The following is a 23,150-nucleotide window of genomic DNA, read 5'->3' on the forward strand; positions in this document are numbered from 1 at the left end:
CGCAGAAATGTGCAATTTTCTCAACTACATTCCTTGAAAACATAATCTGGACAATGTATTTTACAAAAAAGATGGGCAAATATTACATCAAAGTACATTTATAATTGCTTTTAGCCAAGCTTGGCAAGAACAGCATTCAGAGTAGACACAGTTTTAGCATAGTACTTCTCAGCTTTAGTGGAGCTCTTAATTTTTGCAGCATAGTCCAGCTGAAAAGAAAAAAAAAAAAAAGAGTATCAGTTCATGTTGATCGATTTGCACGGAAACACACACACAATTGAAGAAATAAAGAATAATGCGGGATGGATTGACACTCACATCGTCGATGTCTTGGAAGAGCTTCCCTGTGAGATCCTTTAGAGATTGCTTTTCTTCTTTTGTCTTTGAATTGATGACAGTGTTAAGGTCATATCGCAGGTACCCTGCTTTGTTACGGAGATCATTCATGACATATGGCCATGCCCTCTTGTCTATAAACTCCTTCACTTTAACAATATCTTGAGCTGATTCCTTTGCCCTCTTTGCCGCCCCTACTGGGGTAAGTGCTTGAATGAAGAATCTCTCCTTCAATGGCAGGTCAAAGTCTCTTGCCTCATCAGAGTTGAGAGTCCCAGCTGCCAAATCCCAAAATGGCACCTCAAGTTCAATTAACTATTGATGCAATTACCATATGAAATCAATCACCACTCACCAGGCTTAATCAGTCAACTAACTATTGTTGGTTTCAAGGAATATATATCAAAATGATGGTTCTGGGTATATATAAATGCAACTTACGGAGTCCACCAGAGGGTGGGGGAGGTGGGCCGACAGGGATGGATTTAGCAGCAGCGAGCACAGCTTGAACAAAAGACCCGGAGCCCAAACCAGCAGCAACAAGACTAAGCACAGCACGACGACTGGTTTCGGGTTCAGCCGGCATCTGCTGCTGAGCTTGAGCTTGAGCTTGAGCTTGAACTCGTAGTGTGAAACCAGGCCTGGTCAATGCTACAGTACTGTTGTTCAAGCGTGTTGAGCCACCCATCTGAAAGCTGCCTTCAAGGGGAACTTGAGATGATCCACGTAAACCAGCCATTGAAGCCATAGCCTGTGCCATGTCCTTGATCAGCTGCAACAATATTCCAAGAGAGAAATGAATAGATCGGTGGAAGCTAGGTGCGCGTTTTAGCGATGTAGATTGGTTTTGGATAAGTTGGACACAAGACTACCAATGGTTGCTTGACATGTGTCTTTCGATTTCATCCTATATTGACTTGTTGGATTGGGTTTTCTTCTATTGGCTAACTTCTTGCCACGTGGACTCTCCTAAGATTTTTAGTACTGTTGGGCCGGCCTGTTCTGAAATATAGCCCGACACAATTGGCCCAAAACGGAGTCCAAATTGTAACGTTGCAAAACAGGAGCGCTGGGATCAATTCAAATTCTTTCCCTCTCCGCTCGAAGCGTATACTTTCCATATCTCCCTGTGAGCCCTAACTTCTCGATTTACCAGCATGTGCAGACCTTGAGTTTGTTCGCTCCTCGTTTAGATCTCCAATCATTTGATAGCAAAGGAAACAGGTTCAGATCGGAACCTGACGCAACACCAAGAATTCTACCCAAAGTTTACGTTCTGAAATTTTGAAGTATTTTATCTGGTTCCGATGATGTCTTCTCGCAACCAGAACAGACCTCCTCGAAATCCTTCTACTGTAAGTCCTGATTTCTCCCTCTCTTTCTCTCTTAAATTCGAGTCTGTTCATTTTAGGTTTTCACTGCGAAAATCAGTGAGAAAAAACGGAAAAAGGAAGGAGAGAGAGAAATATATTGCCAGATTTATGGACTTGGGCTTTGTTACCAGGGTTTTAAATAAATGAAATTTTGTTTGGATGGGAACAACAGACCTTAAAATAATTACAACTCAATTTCTATTTCACATTTATATTCCTTAATTTTGTCTCGCTATGCTAGGGTTCTATGTTCCTAAACTTTTAGTTCGCCTTTTTCATACTGCATATTGCCAACTAAAAGTAGATGTTGGGTAAAAGTATAAAAAGTTTTATCAAATTAATCAGGGTGTGTTTTTTGCCCCTTTTTTGGGTTTGAATCGGTAGTGGCAATATTTTCCATTTATTTATATGCTTGCTGACTATGCCTTTTGTGTGGGTTTGTAGAAGAAGGAGGCTGCTGATGGAATTCCACTAGACAAGCGCAGGAGAGTAGGAGTAGGAAAACTGGCAGGAGCAGGAACCACAGGCCGTACACGAGAGGCATTTACTGCTGTTAACAACAGGCAAGAAGTTCCAGCTGCCGCTGATGTTGGCAGCAATGAGGGTTCGGAGAGTGGCAGCATTGAATTTACGAAAGAGGAAGTGGAAGAACTATTGTTAGAAAAGCCAAAAGCCAAGAAGTTTGATCTTAAGGTTCCATCAGTTTCATAAATGTTATTACGTTTAGAATGTGTCGAATGTCTAGTATCTCTTAGTTTTATTTTTCAATTTTCACTATTGGTTTGTTAGGCCAAATTGGAACAATTGACTGGACATAATAAGAGGCTCAGGCTGTGCATCAGATGGTTTCAACAAGTTGAGGAAGGTCATCTCCTTGAGGAGGGAAAGCTTCGAAATGCACTGGAATCTTTGGAGAAAAGCTCTACAGATATGGGTAATTTACATTTTTACTACTGGTAGTTTATAATCGATGATATTCACATTATAATTGACAGATGTTAATATCTGCCATTCTCTGGTTATGATCGGTAAATAACACTTTCACTCACTTGCATATGGCCAATATTAATATGTTCCATTGGTAAATTATAGCAGATATAACACAGCTTTGGTTTTTTTTTTGAATTTATATTTGTAATAACTGTACTACCCTTAAGACTTAAGTAGGGCGTACTCTTTTGATGGGATGCTACTTTGTTGGAGCCTTTCTCGTTTTACAAAAGCATGAGAAACCTAATATGTCATCATGACTTAAATTGTTCTGGCCTTGGTGAATAGTCAGAATATATTATTGGCATTAATGCAAGGTTAAAAGGAAAATGATCTTTGGTTTCGAATTTGACTCTAGTGGAAGAAATGACTTTCAGGTGTCGCTTTCTCATGAATTTTTTGTGTATACTTCTTTGTGATTTATGTTTTCGTAAAGGAAAAAAAGCGATGTTTACCAATGCCACTTTGTCTCATGAGCTGCAATACTGTGAGAGTGATATTATTGATATTGTGACTGATATATGAACTTTATAAAAGAAATGGCTGTGTAACTTCAGTCTGTTTGTATTCCTTTTAGAGATGGAGATGAAAAGTAAGGAGGAAGGACTTAATGCAACTATTTCAGAGTCAAATAAAGAAATTGCTTTATTACAGGAGAAACTTGCAAAGGAAGAATCTGAAAAGCTGGTAAGGAATTTGTAAAGGGTGTTATAAAAAAGGAATCACTGACATTGTAATATATTTTTTAAAACTTATTCTTCAATTCTATTTTTGACATTTTAAAATAGGATGCAATTGATTTCCATAGACGAGAAAATGAAGCTCGAGTTGATGCAGAAAAGTTGCTAGAATCGCTCTCTAACGAGCTTGAGAAAGCTAAGCAAGATATATTAGCTGCCAACCAGAGGGTAAAGTTTAATTAGTAGTTTGAATTATCTCATTTACTTGTGAATGCTGATATTATTTGTTAGTTACCCAGTAATTCCTGACATTTTAACTTGCACATTTTCTTTTTCTCTTTCCTATCCTGAAGTTTGTTGACTTCCGCACTTCAACTTATTGGCAGTCTTCCATAATATAAATTTTTTAAAAAATTTGCAGGCTGCCTCACTTGATGACATGTACAAGAGATTACAGGAGTACAACTTGAGTTTACAGCAGTACAATAGCAAACTTCATGCTGAACTCGAAACAGCCCGTGGGTCACTAAAACGAGTAGAAAAGGAGAAATCGACTATAGTGGAAAATCTCAGTACTTTAAGGGGACACTATAATTCATTGCAAGAGCAGTTAAATTCATCGCGGGTATGATGATGATACTAATTTTCTTGGCCTTGGCTTTCTTTAGCTCATGCATGTTTGTTCATTTGGCATATTTCTCTTCTCTTTTTTTCCTCTCTACATGAATTAAATGTGGATTGTTTTGAATATGAGTGAGGGAGTTTATTGAGGTATGGAGTGTTTATTGAATCTTATAGCATCTGTTCCTGTTTTGTGGATCTTGACTTAAAACTGTCGTGCCTTTGTTCCCAAAGCCAGGAGTTGTTTTTGCACTCTCTCTTTGTGGCCGAAGTTGGACAGTATTTGGCAGCTGTTGAAATTTTTCTACTTCTTTGCCACATCAACTTGAAATTTGGAAATTGTAGCCTAAAGATTATTCGTGTAGCTTAAACTTATGAATGTATATCACAAAACTAACATCCCTGACACAAAATACATTAGTATCTATTATCTGATAACTGCTAGAGTCCAATGCAAATTTGATAAAACTAGAGATGTTAGGTTAAGGATTCTGGTTTTGTTGTATCCTAAATCAACGAATAGCGTCCTATGAAAAAGTGAAGTCAGTATTCATCTGCTTAAATGCTACTACTATCTGCTAAGGAAAGATTATGAGTCAATAAGTTTAACTTTTAAAACATATGCCTTATTGATGCAAATATCTACATGATTATTTATAACCAAGCCAACAACAAAGTATGAATTCTTGTGCATGGTGATGATCAGGGTTCACAAGATGAGGCTGTGAATCTGAAAGAATCATTGGCAAATGAGGTTAGATGTCTTCGAGGTGAGTTGCAACATGTGAGAGATGATCGTGATAACCAAGCAGCACAAGTGCAGGCCTTAACTGCTGATGTAGTACGCTACAAAGAAAAAACTGGGCAATCTTTCGTGGAGTTGGATAACTTGATAACAAAATCAAAATGCTTGGAGGTTTGTAATTAAAATACTTATATTTATGATTGATATTCCAAAGTTGCTGTACTTGATTTTATGTGCGTATTTCCTTTTTCGCAGGAGATATGCGCTTCTCAGAGGGAGCAGATTCATATATTAGAGTGTCAAATTGCAGCAGCAAATGAGAAATTAAAGGTAGTACTAAAGGTGTCAAGGCAAGAGTTATTTATTTTAAAAATGTTTTACCAGGAGTTTTTGAATTTTTTTTGATTTATGTTTATTGTGTTTGAAAAAAATTATTGTTCTAGTTGTTTATATTACTTGTTGGGCATGTTTTATTTCTGAAATTCACAGTAACGGTTTTCTTCCCAGATGGCCGATTTATCATTTTCCGAAACAAGAACAGAATTTGAAGAGCAGCAGAGGGTCATCGTTGAATTGCAAGATCGCCTTGCAGACAGGGAACATAAACTGCTTGAAGGAGAAAAACTGAGGAAGAAGTTGCACAACACAATCTTGGTAATGCTGTTTAACCACTCCTTTTAACTTTACGCAATGAATCAAATATACTAACTAATTTGTGTTTATCTGTCACAGGAACTCAAGGGAAATATTCGAGTGTTCTGTAGGGTGCGGCCTTTATTACCAGATGATTGTGCTGCGACAGAAGCATCAGTCATCGCTTATCCAACCTCAACAGAACTCCTTGGCCGAGGCATTGATCTAATTCAAAATGGTATGGAGTATGGACACATGTTATTTTAGAAAATTTTAATATCCAATCCATGCATAAAATAGTTTATGTTGTTGGATTCTTAAACTCTAATCAAATATTATGTAACATTGAGCAGGACAAAAGTATCCGTTCACATTTGATAAAGTGTTCAATCACGAGGATTCTCAACAGGACGTCTTTGTTGAGATTTCTCAATTGGTACAGAGTGCTCTTGATGGTTACAAGGTGATTTTTTGCTTTTCTGTTACAAATTCCTTAATTATAGTTGGGTCAGATTATAGCTGAAAGCATCGTTGTTTGAAATGAAAAACATTTTAAAATTTCAACATAAGTTGAACTTAGTTTAATTGTTCAATAAGGGTACATATTGTTTTTGCTGGATTTGGTATTACAAATGAGAGTAGCTTTTTATAAACTCAACCGAATTCCAACTTTTACACCAAGAAAATGAGGGATTTTACTTGTAACACGATAATTATCTGTACAGTGTACATATACTAAAACAACTTGGATAGCTTCTTTCGACAGGTTTGCATATTTGCTTATGGGCAAACAGGTTCTGGAAAAACTTATACAATGATGGGTAGGCCAGAAGCCCCTGAGCAGAGAGGGCTGATCCCGCGGTCATTAGAACAAATATTTCAAAGTAGTCAGGCTCTCATAGCACAGGGCTGGAAGTACAAAATGCAGGTAAACCTCCTAAAATGAGTTTCTAGTTGATACATTTAAAATTTAATTATTAATTGTTCCTTCAAAAATATTGTAGGCTTCGATGCTGGAAATTTACAATGAAACCATCCGTGATTTGTTGTCAATAAACCGATCAAGCAGTCTTGATATCACACGTGCAGAGAACGGTGCTCCTGGGAAGCAGTACACTATAAAACATGATGCAAATGGAAACACACACGTTGCTGACCTTACCATTATTGATGTTGGCAGTATTGAAGAGATTTCCTCTCTTCTGCGGCAGGCAGCACAAAGCAGGTAAATATAAAAATGCTTGTTAGGCTCAGGCTCTCCAAGTTATTGTCTTGTGTAACAGTATCTGATTGTTTGATATTATTGGGTGAATCTTACTTTTTTGTATTACATTTTACAACTGATTTCATGGTGCAAATCTGCGGCTCATCTCTGGAGTTTAGCAATTTGTGGTTATCAGTATGTGAATTAGAAACTAGTAATATGAATATATGATAAAGAACTTATGTTACCACGGAAATTTATCTTAAACTGTAAGTCTGACTTGAATATTGCCTCTATCCATCTTTAAAAAGTAAAAACCTCAAGGACTCATTCCCGTTTGTAAATTTCATCGGCACAGTGGAAGGCACATCGTAGTTGTTATACAATTCCATGTGTGTATTGTTATAAATGTTTAGTTAATAGGATGGAGATGTTATTACAAGTTCTGTTTTCACTGTATTTTCCAGGTCAGTAGGCAGGACACATATGAATGAGCAGTCCTCAAGAAGTCATTTCGTTTTCACATTACGCATATCTGGTGTGAATGAGGTATGATGTTTACATGTTTATCTACTAATTATGTGCTTGTAATTCCATCTGCTAAACGTCTTTACTTGTTTTGTTAGGGCACTGAACAACAAGTACAGGGTGTTCTAAATCTTATTGATCTTGCTGGAAGTGAGAGACTCTCGAAGAGTGGGTCAACTGGAGACCGATTGAAGGAGACTCAGGTTGCTGTCTTTGTTATATTGATTTTCCAGTGGATGTTTCTTTCACATTTTCCGGGTGGAGTTTTTAATACGACTGTTGACCTTTTTATCTTTTCAAACAGGCGATAAACAAAAGTTTGTCTTCTTTGAGCGATGTCATATTTGCCTTGGCAAAAAAGGAAGACCATGTTCCTTTCAGAAACTCAAAGCTAACGTATCTTCTCCAGGTGAATTTCTTGGAACACCTGCCCAAATAAACAAAGAAAATATACAAAAAATTTGGTGGCTACAAATAAATTAGGTTGCTGCAATAAGTCTCTAATACCTACACAAACATGTTAGACAAAATTTAGAATTTTTTTTTTATGCCTAGTACTATACGGCTGGCTGAATGGAATGGGGGTCATATTAATTTGGTTTTCTGTTTTAAAGTTAGTTAATTGGTTTTCAACTTGGAATGTGTCTTAACTTCAAAACAATTTGTTACAGCCTTGTCTTGGTAGGGATTCGAAAACTTTAATGTTTGTAAACCTTTCTCCTGATCCCTCTTCACTTGGCGAGTCACTCTGTTCCCTACGCTTTGCTGCTAGAGTAAATGCTTGTGAAATTGGGATTCCTCGACGCCAGATGATTTCTCGACCTGCAGATTCACGCCTCAGTTATGGTTGACCTTGTTGTGTTGTTCGCAGTCATAAATCATGACACAGTGTAACTGTTATTTCCAAGTAGAGTCGGGGTTGTGCGTTTGGTTCATCTCATGGAGTGCCCTCTACTTGTGCCATAGTTTGTGGAGGTATATTAACTGAGCGTGATATATATATATATATATATATAATATTCTTTGTATTATGGTGAGAGTAGCATGTTTCTTGCTGCTTGTGACCGAATTTACCAATTATTGGCTTAGCAAAAAGGTCCATGAATGTTGTATGAAAAGTTCAATGTTTGGTGAACATAGTTGTATTCTATTCTACCATCCTGATCCTGTTGTATTGTTATCCTATCGGAAATCTTGGCTGTTATGCTTGCCTTAAACCCGAAGATGCTCAATTTAAGAGTGGAATATTTAGAGCCATTATATATTAATTTGTGCTGACGAGTGCAGCATGATGTAGATGACATTGCCTATCTGTAAAGTGGGATTATATAAAAAACCGTGTATATAAATACTTACCAGCTTTGTTTCTGTGAATTCATCCTAGTTATATATAAATGGTTTATACAGGCCTTACACTATATCCATTGTCAAGCTCTATAATAGCAATCATAATGGTGGTTTGTTGTTTGAGATAACAAATGTTGTTGGGAGACATGACTGTTGAGAACGAAAATGTAATGTCTTGCTTTTGTACAATTGTGGAAATTTGTTGGCCTTGCTCTTTATGTACAGGCCAAAAAAATGAGGTAGTTGGTGTTTGAAAGAAGAAATAATTGATATTTTTTAGATACGGAAGCATTACATGTCCAAAATTTTGATGTTCATAATTATCCATAATTTAGGTGGCATGAGAAAAAGTGGAGATCATTTTGTATTAAATGGTTTTCACACTTCTCCCCATGTCACCTAAATTATAGATAATTATGGACACATATCATTTTGATTTTAGATATAGGTCTCAAGAAAAGTAAAAAGAGAGAGAAGTTGAGTCAAAAAAGAGATGTGGGCATTTGCTATCATAAAATAAACTAACAAGTGTTCCATCCAATGTTCATGCCCGTCAATTTGGCTCATTAATTTTGCTTCCTCAAAATGAATTATTGCACATGATTTTCTTCCATCACTCATTAATTAGTTTGGTCAACAAAAACCATCCATTCCAAGTAAACATGCATTGTTGCAGTTGTTCTTAGAGCAGTGGATGATCTTAGTGGCATCAACGTGACATTTTACTCAAAGTTTCCAAACAAACCTTATCCCATATGATGTCTTATTCCACCTGGTTGGCCTATTTTTTTTTTGAAAAGGAATTACCTTTAACGGCAGATAGACTTTAGAAATACATCTCCCAATTACCAAGTGAGGCGATTACGGCCTGACAAAACAAAAAAACGTGGGGCGATTATGGCCCACCAGAAGAATATAGTGGGCCATGGGCCAGATTACGAAGTAGATGGGTTAAGGAGCTCATTTCTTTCCAAAGCGGGTCCGATCAGCCTATCATATAATTCATATTGCTTCTAGTCTTCTAAGTGGTCTTCCATTAGAATTTAACCAAGACTCTGGTTTAGGTGTCTAGAGTTCTCTAGGTAAAGAAGAAGACAAGAGAAGAGAAGCCATGGAAAGCCAAGAGCAGCAAAACAAGTCCAGAGTTGTGAAGGTGGGTTCTGTGGAGTCTTGGGACTTCTATGTAAACCAAGCTAAGAATCAAGGCTTGCCTGTAAGCTTATCCTCTCTCTATCCATGACTTCACAGTTAGTTTTCAGTTTAAAGACTCCATTTTTCCCTTTTGCCCATTTTAATTCACCATAAAACGAAGCTGATTATGCAATAACGACAGTGTTGAAAATTTAGCAAGTCTTTATTTTCCCTGGTTCTGATTGTTACAATGATACCCATCTTGAGATCTTGAAAAGATTTTCATAAATAGTTTATTGTATTAAGTCGTCAATCCGAAATTGGGTTTTAGTTGAGTTGAGTTTGGAAGGAATTACCTTGCACCTGTAATTGGTACGAGTAACCTAAGAGTTGAGATGGGTTGTCATTAAATTTTTTGTTTCATGCGAAAATTTGTGATCTGTTGTTCTTTTGTGGGCATATTATAGATTGTTGCCCACTTTACGGCGTCATGGTGTATGCCATCAGTGGCCATGAATCCATATTTCGAAGAAATGGCCTCAGAGTTCCCGGATGCTCTGTTTCTCACTGTTGATGTTGATGATGTCAAGGTAAATTAGCTATGCTCAGAAGTAATAATCTGCAAATTGGTTTTATTTTTGTGTATTAGGCTATTAGCTGTAGTATAGTATCCTTATATGCTTTTTCCCCCTCAAGATGCGTTGTTTATACAATTCAAAGTGGAGTTGATTTTTGCAATTTTAGATAGGTGTGGTGGTGCTGGTATGCTAGAAGCTTCTTTACGCAGATACAGCTTGCCATTGTTTGCCTAATAGATGCTGCTTAATTTATGAGATTGCCTCTTCCATGATAGCAAGTTCTTTATTTGTTCTTCCCCATAATGATTTTAGATATGTTGCTGACTATCCAAAGTGTCAAACTGTACTACTCTTGAGTAACCCGTGTAGTCAGTTCCTGATTATGATGTATGTATCATGAGGGAACTTTAGAGTTTCATTGGTAAACATGGTAAAAATGTCTTCATGTCGAGTAGATCTTTTAGTTGCATGCGCTGCTACTAAACTTATTGTATGATGCTGAGGGCATGTGTACCACAGTTTATTTCAATCTCTCTCTTTCAAAATTCATTCAGGTGACATCCTTCGGGTGAAGTAGGAATGGCTACAATTCTTTATATGTACTCATATTCTTTTGTATGATTATACTTTTTCAATACTCATGCATTATTACCAGATTTTTAGTGATCCTGTGTGTTTTAGCTTATTGAACAACGGAGCAACTAATTTTTATCTTAAGCTGTGTGATAAGATTATAGTTTTAATTCACTTCATTGAGGGACAGGGGAGCAACTTCCATTCTTCACATGCTAATGGCTCTAACCCTCTGCTGTCCCTTCTTGTTGTTTAGCCTTTACCAAAAAAAAAAAGGAAGTAGCCAATGGCTTTTAAGAAGGTGATAATGGTTAGATATTTTTTCTAGATGGTATGCTAACAAGTAATAGTCTTTCATTGTCAATGTGGGATATGATATAGCTCGCCTCTAATTACTGGTTGGCGGGCAAGTGTTTGCCTTTTTTAGAGACCTTCCAATGGAAAATAATGTGCTAATTTTGAACCGTTATTTCAGTATTGTTATTGTCAGCTGATAAAGAGAGGACCTGGAAATTGACATTTTTGAGCTTTTTTCTTCCCCAAGTTTGATATTTTTGTGACTGTGATTGAACTACCTTGATATTTTGTGGGTTGAGCAGGAGGTAGCATCTAAAATGGAGGTGAAAGCCATGCCTACGTTTGTGCTTATGAAGGATGGTTCTCAAGTTGACAAGATTGTGGGTGCCAATCCAGAAGAGATAAGGAAAAGGATTGAAGGTCTGGTCCAGTCCACTCGTGTATATGTGGCATAGCAAGGAAGCATGGGATGATCCCGTTGACTGTCCAAAATATGGTAATAATATGTTTGAGGTGGTCTTGCTTTAAGAACAGATGTTGACTTGGTTATTGTGGCTTGTAATTGTGTGATTCGACTCCCAAATAATGTAAATAATTACTTTACCTTTGTGTGTACTGTATACTCTGGCCAAGTTCATCAAATCTGAAAATGTATAAATATCTTCGTAGCTTGAATTTTAGGTTTACAGTTTTAGTCCTTTAGCTACAGGCCGCAGCAACTAGCAAGTGCGGTAGCCGGTAGGCCTTGTACAGCCCCTCAGGTGGGCCGCTAGGCATCCATGTGATGATGTGCACATCAGACTGGCTTTTTGAGGGGTCGGGTGTCTGGCTGTCCGGTTTTGTTGATGATCTGTTGATCATATTAGAGATTAGGATGTGGTTATTCTCTATCTATAGATGAGAAAGTGTGAGTTTTGGGGTCCTTGATGTGTAACTCGGGGGAACGCTCTTAAGTTAGCTCCGTAGATAATAAGACTATTGAGTATTGAGACATCTTGATGCTTGAAATTCTCTCTTTAGCTAATAATGAAAAGTGAGAATGTGAGAGAAATTTAGCTGAATGGAGGTCTCATTTTATATGAATTCTCAATACTAATTGCCCTTAAATCGGCCGAGATTTTGGGGGTAAATCCCCGATCATGAGAGTCTAACAACACATGGATCATAAGAGCCCAAAAAAACCTCTGATGGTCGGGCTTCGGCAATCCCTAAGATGGGCAGCATAGGTCTATTAGTCTATACCATGATAAGAGTTATCCAATTACCAACTTGGCCCAAGCAACTTTCATGAGCCAAACAAAACCAAGTTGGGTCCTTCAGGTTGGGCGGGTAGTTAGAGGGCCAAATACTATCTTAGGCCGAGCAACATCATGATAGCTTTACAAACGTTGCGTATATATAGAGGTATCCTTGAGCGGTTCCTTTTTCTTGTGGTGGTGACTGGTGTCGACGTCCATGACTAGATCTAGATGTATGTCAATGGAGGTATCGCAAGCAAGGACCTTTCTTTTTCAATATCCTTTCCTTTGTCTCAGATATATTCTTTATCACTTTTCTTCTTATTCACACGCTAAACCAACCAAAACTTGCCCGCCACTCCCGTCACAAATATTCCATCTCTTCCTTCCCTGCATCGGCTTCAGACAATTCAGCATTCTGCGGGGAATCTTGAAGTTCCGGCCACTGAACGGAGACGAAGATGGCATCACCTGAAAATTCCAACTGGGTATTAGATTATGGTTTGATCGAAGACATTCCTGTCCCAGGCGGTGACCTTCCTTCCCTTGATCTCCCGGGGTCACTTTGGTCTTCTCACTCTTTTACCCCTCCTAGGTCCCTTCATTTCTCTCCCTGTTTTCTTTTTCCATTTATTCTCTGTAACTGATTTCAATTTTATGTGCCATATATGTTCAATCTTTTTTTTTTTCCTTTCGGTATCTTGGATGCGTGATGCTAATGTGCAATAGACTTCTTGTGCTCTATTTCATATCGAATGCATGTTTTTCTGTCAAATTTTTTACCACCACAAATTGCAAAGAATGGTGGAACTCACTATTGACACTTAAACTGAAAAATGTTCTGCTTATAAGCTTCATTTTTAAACAGAAAAATGTGTTGCTGCTGATGCATATGAGAATCTATTTTATCAATGCTCTGACTCAAAACTGGAAGTGTTAAGTATAAATGTAGGGTATGTGGTTATGTGCCATTTGTTTTAGGAATGCGGCAATCCCCCAAATATAAACACTTGCGGTTAGGATTTCTTTATTCATTTAATGTCTTGTTTGATTCTCGATTCAGTTGTAATTGCCAATTGACTGATGAGTTAATTTGAAGAGGTTTCTAAATATGTTATGCACATAACTTTTTCTTAAGCTGCAAAAATCTTACTTAAGTTTTGGTCCTGGCTTGGTTTTAAATATTTCGCTTTGGTTGAGGTTTGAATTTTTTTCTCTAGGCATAGTAGAGCGTAGTAGCTTACAATTAAAAAAGTGTTTTTGGATATAATTTTACAGATAGAGCACTGATTTTAGGGTTGTTGACATATGACTTCCTGATGACCTTTGGTTTTTTGAGGTGATGAAATGTCAATAAACAATTTCCCTTTTCAGTTCTGTCTTATTTGTTTTCTGTGATTGTAGTTGAAGATATTGGTGTTGCTGAAAGCACATTATAACTTATCTTTCTGTGTCTCTCTGTTTATACGGCAATCTTGCTATGTGTTTTTTTTCTTCTTCTGGTAATCTAAATGTGCATCTTGCCATATGACACAGCAAACCTTCATGTCTTTTCTTGTTATTTTCTCAGTGGGGAATTCGATGAAGCATTTGGTAATTTGGATGATCTCAAGGAGATTGGTTTCCGAAAACGGTATAAAGCCTCTTGTCCTTCACCCGCTAGAGTCACTAAGTGCAGTATAATGCTTGTATTTAGAGTATTAGTGCCTTCATGGGTTTTAAAACCATTTTGCTGCTTTTGGTTCCTCTTTATTTAGTGAAATTGAATAGCTTGTTCCAATTTTTCCTTGTTTTTATACTAAGTTTCTGTACAGTATTGTTTCTCAGAGTAAGGTGTAGTTCATCTAGTTCTAAAGCATGTAGAGAGAAAATGCGAAGGGATAGGCTGAACGATAGGTATGTATTGATTCTTGAATTTGATGCTGTAATGTTCTCTGTTTCCCTCCCTATTTTTGTCCCTGTAACTTTTGGCCTTATCTTAAGGTTCATGGAGTTGGGTTTGATCTTGGATTCGGGAAGGCCTCCAAAAGTGGACAAGTCTATCATACTGGCTGATGCTGTTCGAGTGGTAACTCAGTTACAGAGTGAAGCCGTGAAACTGAAGGAATCAATTGAGAGCTTGCGGGAGAAGATCAATGAACAAAAGGTTTGCCTAGGATTTACCATTAAGTTCCTTACAATTTACATAGCAATATTGATTATGCATATAGGCTGCAAGTTATGTAAAGAATCTTAATGAAGCGCTGCGCCTATTTGTTTCTGATGAGTGATTTGTCTTTATAGGCTGAGAAGAATGAGCTTCGAGATGAGAAGCAGAGGTTAAAGACTGAGAAAGAGAACCTTGAGCTTCATGTAAAAGCCTTGAGCTCTCAGCCAGGGTTCTTACCTCATTCCCCCGCAATTCCTGCTCCATTTCCTGCCCCAAGCCAAGTTATTTGCAACAAGTTGGTGCCTTTTGTTGGCTATCCTGGAATTCCCATTTGGCAGTTCATGCCTCCTGCTACTGTTGATACCTCACAAGATCATGCTCTCCGTCCCCCTGTCGCTTGAGTTTGTGGGCATAATGTACAGATACAAACACAGCACTTTCTACTGCCTTTCTGGATCTTGCTGGGAGGGCTTGTATTGCTCACTACCCGTTTTGGTTAGTGTCTAAAATTTTTGACTTGTAACCTGTGACAGTTTATTGTTCAGTAAAAATTTTATAAATTTTTATGTATACAGTTCTGTATGGAGCTATAGTACGAAATTGTTTCAGCAGGCTGATTTGAATCCCATGTAATTTCCAGATTCATAGTCATGCCAAACATCAAGAGCTCCAAAGCTAGAAATCAAAATGGTGCTTAATGCCATAACTAAACCAACTGAGAACACAATAAGGGAGGCTCTTCCATATGTTTGAATTGCTCCCTGTACTACCATCAAACCAATAAGCGACGCAACGAAGCAAATGACGGAAAATATGAGAGCCGTATCTGTGTGCTCCATTCCCAGGAATAAGTATTGAAACGCTGACATTGTCGATGAGAAGAACACCATGAAAGAGCAAGTTGCTGCAGTCACCTGTAATAAATGAAGTCACAACTTCAGTCAAACTTTTCTTAAGATTACTCCATGACAAGATCCAAATGAGAAGAAAAAGACTGGAGATTACCTCAGGTGGTATTCCGACCTGCAGAAGAAATGGACTGATAAGCATTCCACCTCCAATGCCAAAAACTCCACCCAATAGCCCTGCCATTAGTGCCATGATTGGGAAAATAAGTCTGCTTGGCGGTTCACAGCTAGTCAAGTCTTCCGTGTCCTTCACAAAGAACAAAACTTAGTTCAGCAGTCCTTATCATCCAAAATTATGCTTGGAAAAATAGTATAGCTAATTTTGGCAGTGTCGAGCACCTGCTGCTTTGGTGTTTGATGTTGGTTGCTCTCTTTTCTGCGCATAATCCACAAAATCCATGCTGTGAAAACTATGGCAAGAGGTATTTGTAGTGACGAGAGAATCCAGTATTCACCTCCACAAGCCTTCATCGGCGCAAAAATGTAAGCATCTATGAAGTTAGTCAATTAATGCTAAGCATGTCTCAAACATAGAAATAAATAAAACTGCTTAGCATGTCTCTGACAGAGAAGAGACTTGATTCTTGTGAATAAGTTGTAACAGCTGATTTAATGGTTTTTCAAGCTTGCATATTAAGATATTATATTGTTGGACTTCCTCCATTAGTACTATTCCAATTGGGTTGAGACGTCCTACACATGACATGGTCTTTTATACATTTTTTTTCTTTATTCTTCATATCTAATTCATGAATAAAATTTGATAAGTTCAGCAATTTTAGATATGGAGATGATGATTGATGAAAGATGTGACCTTGAAAATGGCCTACTAGTCCTAGATGAATTCAAGCAGGACAAGACAATTTTCAAACTATGACACCAAAATTAAGCTTTGTTCTTGCCTGGACATCTATGCATAATAAAAAATCTAAAGAGGCAAAACAGATTATTGCACAAAACTTACTATACTGAAGAAAAAAGAGGAAAGAAACAAGCCACACCTGTCCATTGCGACTTCCACGAAGAAGATAGAGAGCAAAGAAGGCAAGCCAAACCATAACCAAGATACAAACTTTCATCCATGGAAACCCCAACGTATTACTTCTTTTCATACCCAGAAGAGGCACTTCAACCTCTGAACGATCCCCGTCTCTTACAACATAGTTTTCAACTTCTTCAATCCCATTTCTAATCACTTGTTCTGATTCAAATTTCCATAGCAAAATCCCATTTCTACAAGTCTTGAATGTAGACCAAGCAAGGAAGACAACAAATAGAATAGTAATAAGCCACTCAGGAAACACACGATTGCATATCACTCCAGCACTTACTCCAAGCAACATACATGGTTCTGATAACAGTGCAATATCGTAATCTATCAAACCCTTACCACCAAATTTGGCACTTCTAATGAACAAATTGCAGATGAAATTTGCAGTAGACCCTCCCGTGACCATAAAAGCTGAAAAACTACTTGCTGTTTTGAGGTCTAATCCTGCCAAAATCATTAAAATGGGTATAAACAAGCCTCCACCACCAATACCTCCTGCACTGGATATAGATGCAGCAATGAAGCAGAGAATCCCTGCCATCACCATTGGGGCTCCCATTTTCAACGTCATTTTCTGGGTTTGTGTTTCATAATGAACCACCCATTTGAAAAAATTGCTAGAAAAATCTTCCATTTTGAGGGTATCTAAAATGGATTGTCTTTGGTTGGCAAGAGAGTGGTCAGAGACGATCAAAATGGTTAGGGAGAGACAAACCCATACGAAGGAATTGCGCGTTGTCAGTTGTTCAGACTCACAAATGTATTCCTCGATGGGTTGATTGGCGTTGGTATATGAGGAGGAACAACTGTGTGTACTTTATGAGATAAAAACAAAAAGTTCTACATCAGCTTAAAAAGAAACAAATACCTACAAAATCCGAAGTTGTAAATATGAGATTTGTTTATTAATTAGGATAGCAGATAATAGAAGGTTAAGATTTTAATACTAAGGCAGGTGTTAAAAATAATCAAATTCAAGAGTTGAGTTATCCATTGTCTTTTAGTTGGGCAAAATGTTAAACCAGGAAAGGCTATTGCCTTTTTGCTCAGGACTGCCAACCTAACTTTTTTTAGTGGAATTTTGGAGTAAATACTCATTTTGATCATAGAAAGATATGCCTCGTTTTAACTCAGTCACTACGTTTTCAAATTTCTCAACTTGGTCATTAATCGGTAAAATTTTTCTCACAGCAGGTCACTCGGTCACCAGAATATGCCACATGTCTACAGGAGTGCCACGTGTAATTTTTTTGCTGAGTCAACAATTACTTGACAAAGATTAATTTTTATTTTTAAAAAGCAAAACGCATCGTTTTATTTATTTTCTATATGAAGATAAAGTAATCAATTCTTCTAACTGTACAGAGGGGAAAAATCGCAATTTCAATTATTTCTTTTTCTAGGTCTTGTGCATTCAAAGCGGGATCTCTGTGTTTGGGTTTGGCGGGATCATGGCAACAAAGATTGAAGGAGTTGAAGGCTGTGATGTCGACAAACAAGAAAGGATGAACAATCTATTTGATCTCATGATTCGTCATGGTGAAACCCTTCAATTTTTCCCTTTTGAGACAACCAGGGTCAGGTATGTTGGAGGTTGTGTTGATGAGTGGAAGGATTGCAATCCAGATGTGATGTCCGTGTATGTGATTGCTAAATTTGTCAAGCAAATGGGGTATGAAGGCTACAACAAATCATATTTCGTGTTTCTTGATTCTGAGTTAGAGAATGGATTGAAGAATCTTACCACAGATGGTGATGATGTTCGTGAGATGATCTTAGCAGTGACCGGGCACAAAAAGCTTCACATATACATCGGGCACCACGATTCTGAAAATGTTCTAGCCAATGACAAATGCGACAAATGTGTTGAGCTGATTGACGTTGAGTCGGGTGATGTAGGCAACAATTAAGGGTGGTTTAATATGTAATTAGGGTATATTTTATGGATGTAATTACCCAGTTGTTGGTCATGCTGTTGAATTCAGGTTAGAACAATTGCAGATATAAACTGCCACTTTGTAACATTGCATATGTGAAAGCTTAATGAACTGGAAAAGCAAGCACGTTAGCATTCAACATAAACAAAATGTTTAGAACATTAACACTTTCCACAATGGGTTCCCAAAATACATACATATTCAACATTAGCATTCAGAATCATAACATCCACAAAATACCCTTTCAACAATGGGTTTCCCCAATTGCATCCAAAACACCAATTAACATATTAACAAACAAACCTACGACATAAAACTTAACCAAAATAAGACATCTCTAAATTTGCCCTAACATATAATGATGCCAAATATCTCCAGTCATAACATAAACAACAGTAATTCAAGCCCCATTGCTTCCACCCTTCTTAATGTTAATGGATTCTTGAGTCTGCATAAGCATTGTTCTATATCTTTTTCTTTTTTCAATCCCACCAACTGATAGAGTCTCACTTGGCACCCTATTACCTCGATTGGAACTCCTGGTAGTTGGCCTCTTACCTGCAGAGCTCATCCCACCAACAGATGGTCCAATTGTGAGATTGTCAATGCATATTTCATTTGGCATCACCATATTAGCCTCTTTAGCTATTATTTCGTCAGCAAGATCTTCATCATCATATATGCCTTCTACATTAACATCAGTAGCATTAACCTCATCATAATTCTCCTCATCAACATTCACCTCCTCATCAATCACCTCCTCAGCCATAACATCCTCAGCATTCACCCTTGCAACATTATTGCTTAAACTGTGTTGTTGTCTCAGTGTTTGACTATCCACATATATGTGCAACTCGCAATAAATTCTTTCATATTACGTACATGCCTCTCTTCTCTCAATCTCATTATTCCATTTTCCATATCCATCCCAAGCTGCTGATAGAAGACATCATAGCCTGAACATACCAGTTGTCAATGAATACTATAGAAGTCGTGAAAGATATTGATGTCGATGATGATGAACGACGCGAACAATGGTTGCCTGTAAAGCTTGAAAGGTAGCCCTCGACGAACGACAGTATGAAAATTGAGGGATTCGAAGCTTCAAAAGGGAAGGAAACACTTCAAAACCTAATTTTTTAACTATAGGGTTTGGTTTGAGCACGAAGTTGAATCGAAATGGGTTTCTTTTCCCCAAAAATCAAAATGATGCATTTTTTATTTTTTAAAATAAAAAAATATTTTCTACGTAATTGCTGACTCGGCAAAAAATTACACGTGGCACTCCGGTAGAGATTTGGCACATTTTGGTGATCGAGTGACTTGTTGTGAGAAAAATTTCACCTGTCAATGACCGAGTTGAGAAATTTGAAAACGTGATGACCGAGTTGAAATGAGGCATATCTTTCGGTGACCAAAATGGGTATTTACTCAGAATTTTGTGATCAATCTACAAAATGACACTTGTTTTGTTAATGGTTAGTTGCTGATACATGATTGGATACATGAACACTTTGGGGGCATCATCATAAATGTAAATTAGGCAATCCATTAAATAATTATCCAAGTTGGGGGGACATTTATTAGTTTGCGAGAGGATTAATGGGTACACATTACTTTGATGATGTATGAATGTTTTGTGAGAAAAGATGACATGTTAGACTAATGCAATTGGAATCCTCGTCATATATGTTGATATATAGTTTAATAGAGCATTCTTGTCTCTTATGTTAAAACATAATAGACAAGAGAGTTGATGATGTTAAACCCTCTTAACTTCTTATCTTACTTTTTTGGTTGGAATTTGGGATAAGATTTCGTAATGATTTAATTATACTGCATTAATTTTTTATAGGGATAATCATTGACATAGCCCATGAACTTTCGTAAATGGATCAATTTAGCCCCTGAACTTCATGTAGGATCAATTTAGCCATTGAACTTTCAAAATTGTATTTCGTTACAATTTTCATCTATTTAGTTGATGTGACAACAAATCTAAAACCCACTTGTCATATAAGTAACGGAAAATACCTGCCATATCAGCAAAAATGGAAGGAAAATGGGCTCAGGGGCTAACGGACTACATTATTGAAAGTTGAGGGGCTAAATTGATCCTAAATGAAGTTCAGAGGCCAAAATGATCCTTTCATTAAAGTATAGGGGTCATTTGAAAACTTCTTCCTTTTTTATAATATGCAATAACCCGTAAACTACTCTATTACATGAAAATTCTATACATGAGCTTCGTAAGAATCGAATCTACGATCTCAAAAAAGGGAAAAACTCACTTCTAACTAGAAATAGTATTGGGGTAGGTTGCTATCGTAGAAAAATAGGGGTAGGAAATAACCAAAAAATACACTACAAGCAGAGTATCTGATTTGTTTAAAACCTAAAAATCGAGTCTATAGAATTTGGAAATGGTTTTAGTTTTTATTTTCAAATCCGTCATGGATTCAAGTCAATTTTCATTTTTGAAGCCAAGTTACGGGTACCCGGACTGTTTAATAAATGAATAGAATAATAATAGTAATAATAACACAATAAATTATATTAATTTGAATTATATTAATAATATAACATTGTAAGATAAATCTTGCTTATTATGATTAGAATCATACTGATAACATTATAAATTATACTCTTTTGAATTGCAGTAATGACATAACAATGCAAGATAAATCATATTTAATAGTGTTGACTAGTTGTAGGCTTTTTTGATGTTGTTGGTTTGTTGTAGACTTTTTTTCTTTTATTATTGATTATGTTGTTTTACTATATTTTTAATGCATGATTCAGGTTTGGGACGGCTAGAGTTCGGATTTGTGGGTTTGTAAACAGTCATCCGACCATTTATAAAAAAATAAAAATATTAAAGTTAAATGGTATAGGCACACGGAGGTAAACAGTTATGGAACGATTACAGTTTTGAAAATTTAAATGGTTTTGGTATATGGTACCTTTAAAGGAAACAATTTAGTATTCTCTAATTGGAAGGATACCCGATCCATTATCATCGTTAAAAAAAAAATAGTAGCCCCTATCATTTTTCATTTTTGAGATATAAAATATTTTTAAAAACTCTCAAAAATAATAAATAGAAATTATGTAAGTTTTGACCGTTGGATCATATATTAAACTATTGAATTTTTTTAAGAATATATTATGTTATAAACTTTGCGTCCAACTCGTTGGATCATATATTAAACTATGGGATATTTTTTAAGAATATAATATATACACTTTGAACGACTTACAATCACTCAGTTTTTTTCACATATTTTTTAATTAATTTATTTTTATATAAAATCATTGATATTTGTTATTTATCATTCTCTAAAAATTGTAAAATTATTTATTTCAAAAAATAAGGAAGAGGAGTTTGTCTGTCCAAAAAAATATGTTAAATTAAACTGATCGATTAGTCGATTATTGTCAAATATATATAGGATCGATCGAAAAAATTCAAAAAATTGACTAAACCAACAATAACTGACCAGTCAATTAAATTGATAAGAACCTCAATAAGTGTAGTTACTTAGTACTATAATTAGTAATTACACATGTTTCTCTGATATTAACCAATTAGACTTAAATCGGTTAGTTAGGTGGTTAAATAGGACTTGAGCAATCATTTTGTACTCAGCTTGATATTGGATAAGAAAATGAAGAAGTATTATTCTCTTTGCCTTCTTTGTTGTTCTCTGTAATTTTTCTTCGTTTGTTCCACACCTCCATTGTTAGGTTAAGATTTGAAGGGGATTCATATCATAAATTTATGTCAAAAATTGGGGAAAAAAACGATGGAAAGCGATGGTGGAATCCCTAGAGGATGGATTGTTATTTTTTCAAAGAATGACAGTCTATCTCAAGCCTAACTAGTAGGTTTGATACTTATTCTAAAGAAATCCAATCCACTTCATATCATTGTCCCCTCCATTAATGAGTTGGCGATGGACTTTTGGGTGAAATCATTGTGGCGGCTAATACAAGACTTGCCAACTTATTAGCTTGAGGACAAAAGGTGAATGAATTATTGATTCTAGACTAATCTTACCAAGTGCTTATCTCCTGCTGTGAGTTTCAGTTGGCTAAGGATGAACGCTTGTGGTGGGAATCCAGATTGGATTTACCACCTTAAAAATTTATCAATTTATTTATTTATTTTTATTTCTGTATGGTAAACATTAATAAAGAAAAAAAGAAGAAAAGAAGAAAAGGATTTACGAAAGGCCCAAACAAGAAAGAAGTAATGGACTGGCTGTGACATGGCCCCTTAACAAATATTGTGTGACCCCTAAATTTATTAAAAACATCCCAACTTAAGTTGATCATTCTTATAAAAATCAATTGACGGGGTGTCTTTAGTAAATGTAGGAGTATGATTAAAGTTTACCTATTGTGGGTGACACGGTCCTCAAGTTAATGGGCTCAAGGAGTGGTGGTGAACTGGCCTGGCGAGATAAGATTGAGGCCCGTGACAGTTAATATTCTTGTTACAATCCGGGCCTTAATTTGTTCAGTGTTAACATTAAAGCCCACACTGGTTATAGACCATGGGCCTGGACTGTAGCAAGTAGTATGCTTATCTGGTGTAGGCTTGCTCCTTTTGAAATAACAGTAGAAGTTGAAGCTTTTTTGTATTGGGTTGAAAACAAATCTGGTCAAATTACTAACATCAAATTTCCTGCCTTTTCTTGCAAAATTAGTTAATATTTATGTAAATTCTTTTGATGGTGATACAGCAAAAAGAATGATTATCGTCAGTTGACATATTTGCTTTTGTACACAGTACAAGACTACAGGTTGCTGTTTGACTTGATGCAAT

General features: G+C 36.6%; 5 protein-coding genes across 10 annotated transcripts; 3 read left to right on the top strand and 2 right to left on the bottom strand.

Annotated features, from left to right (window-relative positions):
• Nucleotides 1–8: 8 nt before the first annotated feature.
• LOC119989667 (oxygen-evolving enhancer protein 3-2, chloroplastic-like) lies at nt 9–1,144 on the bottom strand. Its single transcript, XM_038835329.1, has 3 exons — nt 778–1,144; nt 319–614; nt 9–209 (listed from the first exon to the last, which is right to left on the bottom strand). Exons 1-3 carry the CDS (start codon nt 1,094–1,096, stop codon nt 111–113), a joined length of 714 nt encoding a protein of 237 aa, XP_038691257.1. The 5' UTR covers nt 1,097–1,144; the 3' UTR covers nt 9–110.
• Nucleotides 1,145–1,397: 253 nt separating this feature from the next.
• On the top strand, nt 1,398–8,290 carry LOC119988479 (kinesin-like protein KIN-14C). The gene is made up of 17 exons (XM_038833533.1): nt 1,398–1,691; nt 2,154–2,402; nt 2,499–2,643; nt 3,277–3,386; nt 3,488–3,607; nt 3,801–4,004; nt 4,707–4,916; nt 5,001–5,075; nt 5,253–5,399; nt 5,478–5,616; nt 5,732–5,841; nt 6,145–6,306; nt 6,383–6,603; nt 7,050–7,131; nt 7,209–7,313; nt 7,415–7,519; nt 7,782–8,290. Exons 1-17 carry the CDS (start codon nt 1,644–1,646, stop codon nt 7,959–7,961), a joined length of 2,412 nt encoding a protein of 803 aa, XP_038689461.1. The 5' UTR covers nt 1,398–1,643; the 3' UTR covers nt 7,962–8,290.
• Nucleotides 8,291–9,432: 1,142 nt separating this feature from the next.
• Nucleotides 9,433–11,711, top strand: LOC119987667 (thioredoxin-like protein CXXS1). Of its 2 annotated transcripts, none has more exons than XM_038832585.1 (3): nt 9,433–9,610; nt 10,056–10,178; nt 11,339–11,651. In XM_038832585.1, exons 1-3 carry the CDS (start codon nt 9,569–9,571, stop codon nt 11,489–11,491), a joined length of 318 nt encoding a protein of 105 aa, XP_038688513.1. In that variant the 5' UTR covers nt 9,433–9,568; the 3' UTR covers nt 11,492–11,651. The 2 variants fall into 2 exon arrangements, with proteins under 2 accessions (XP_038688513.1, XP_038688512.1); XM_038832584.1 differs by having other exon boundaries at nt 9,462–9,670; nt 11,339–11,711.
• A 678-nt stretch (nt 11,712–12,389) lies between these two features.
• LOC119989697 (transcription factor ILR3-like) lies at nt 12,390–14,993 on the top strand. 5 transcript variants are annotated; one of them, XM_038835367.1, is made up of 5 exons: nt 12,391–12,869; nt 13,845–13,907; nt 14,089–14,170; nt 14,258–14,420; nt 14,558–14,993. In XM_038835367.1, the coding sequence occupies exons 2-5, from the start codon at nt 13,856–13,858 to the stop codon at nt 14,822–14,824; spliced, it is 564 nt and encodes a 187-aa protein (XP_038691295.1). In that variant the 5' UTR covers nt 12,391–12,869; nt 13,845–13,855; the 3' UTR covers nt 14,825–14,993. The 5 variants fall into 5 exon arrangements, with proteins under 5 accessions (XP_038691292.1, XP_038691295.1, XP_038691291.1 ...); XM_038835363.1 differs by having other exon boundaries at nt 14,102–14,170; XM_038835365.1 differs by having other exon boundaries at nt 12,731–12,869; nt 13,143–13,907; nt 14,102–14,170.
• Nucleotides 14,941–17,228, bottom strand: LOC119989696 (sulfite exporter TauE/SafE family protein 2-like). The gene is made up of 4 exons (XM_038835362.1): nt 16,333–17,228; nt 15,671–15,796; nt 15,429–15,578; nt 14,941–15,337 (listed from the first exon to the last, which is right to left on the bottom strand). The coding sequence occupies exons 1-4, from the start codon at nt 17,014–17,016 to the stop codon at nt 15,029–15,031; spliced, it is 1,269 nt and encodes a 422-aa protein (XP_038691290.1). The 5' UTR covers nt 17,017–17,228; the 3' UTR covers nt 14,941–15,028.
• Between the last annotated feature and the right edge of the window lie 5,922 nt (nt 17,229–23,150).

This window comes from Tripterygium wilfordii, chromosome 21 (assembly GCF_013401445.1).
Source record: "Tripterygium wilfordii isolate XIE 37 chromosome 21, ASM1340144v1, whole genome shotgun sequence".
Lineage (NCBI taxonomy): Eukaryota > Viridiplantae > Streptophyta > Magnoliopsida > Celastrales > Celastraceae > Tripterygium > Tripterygium wilfordii.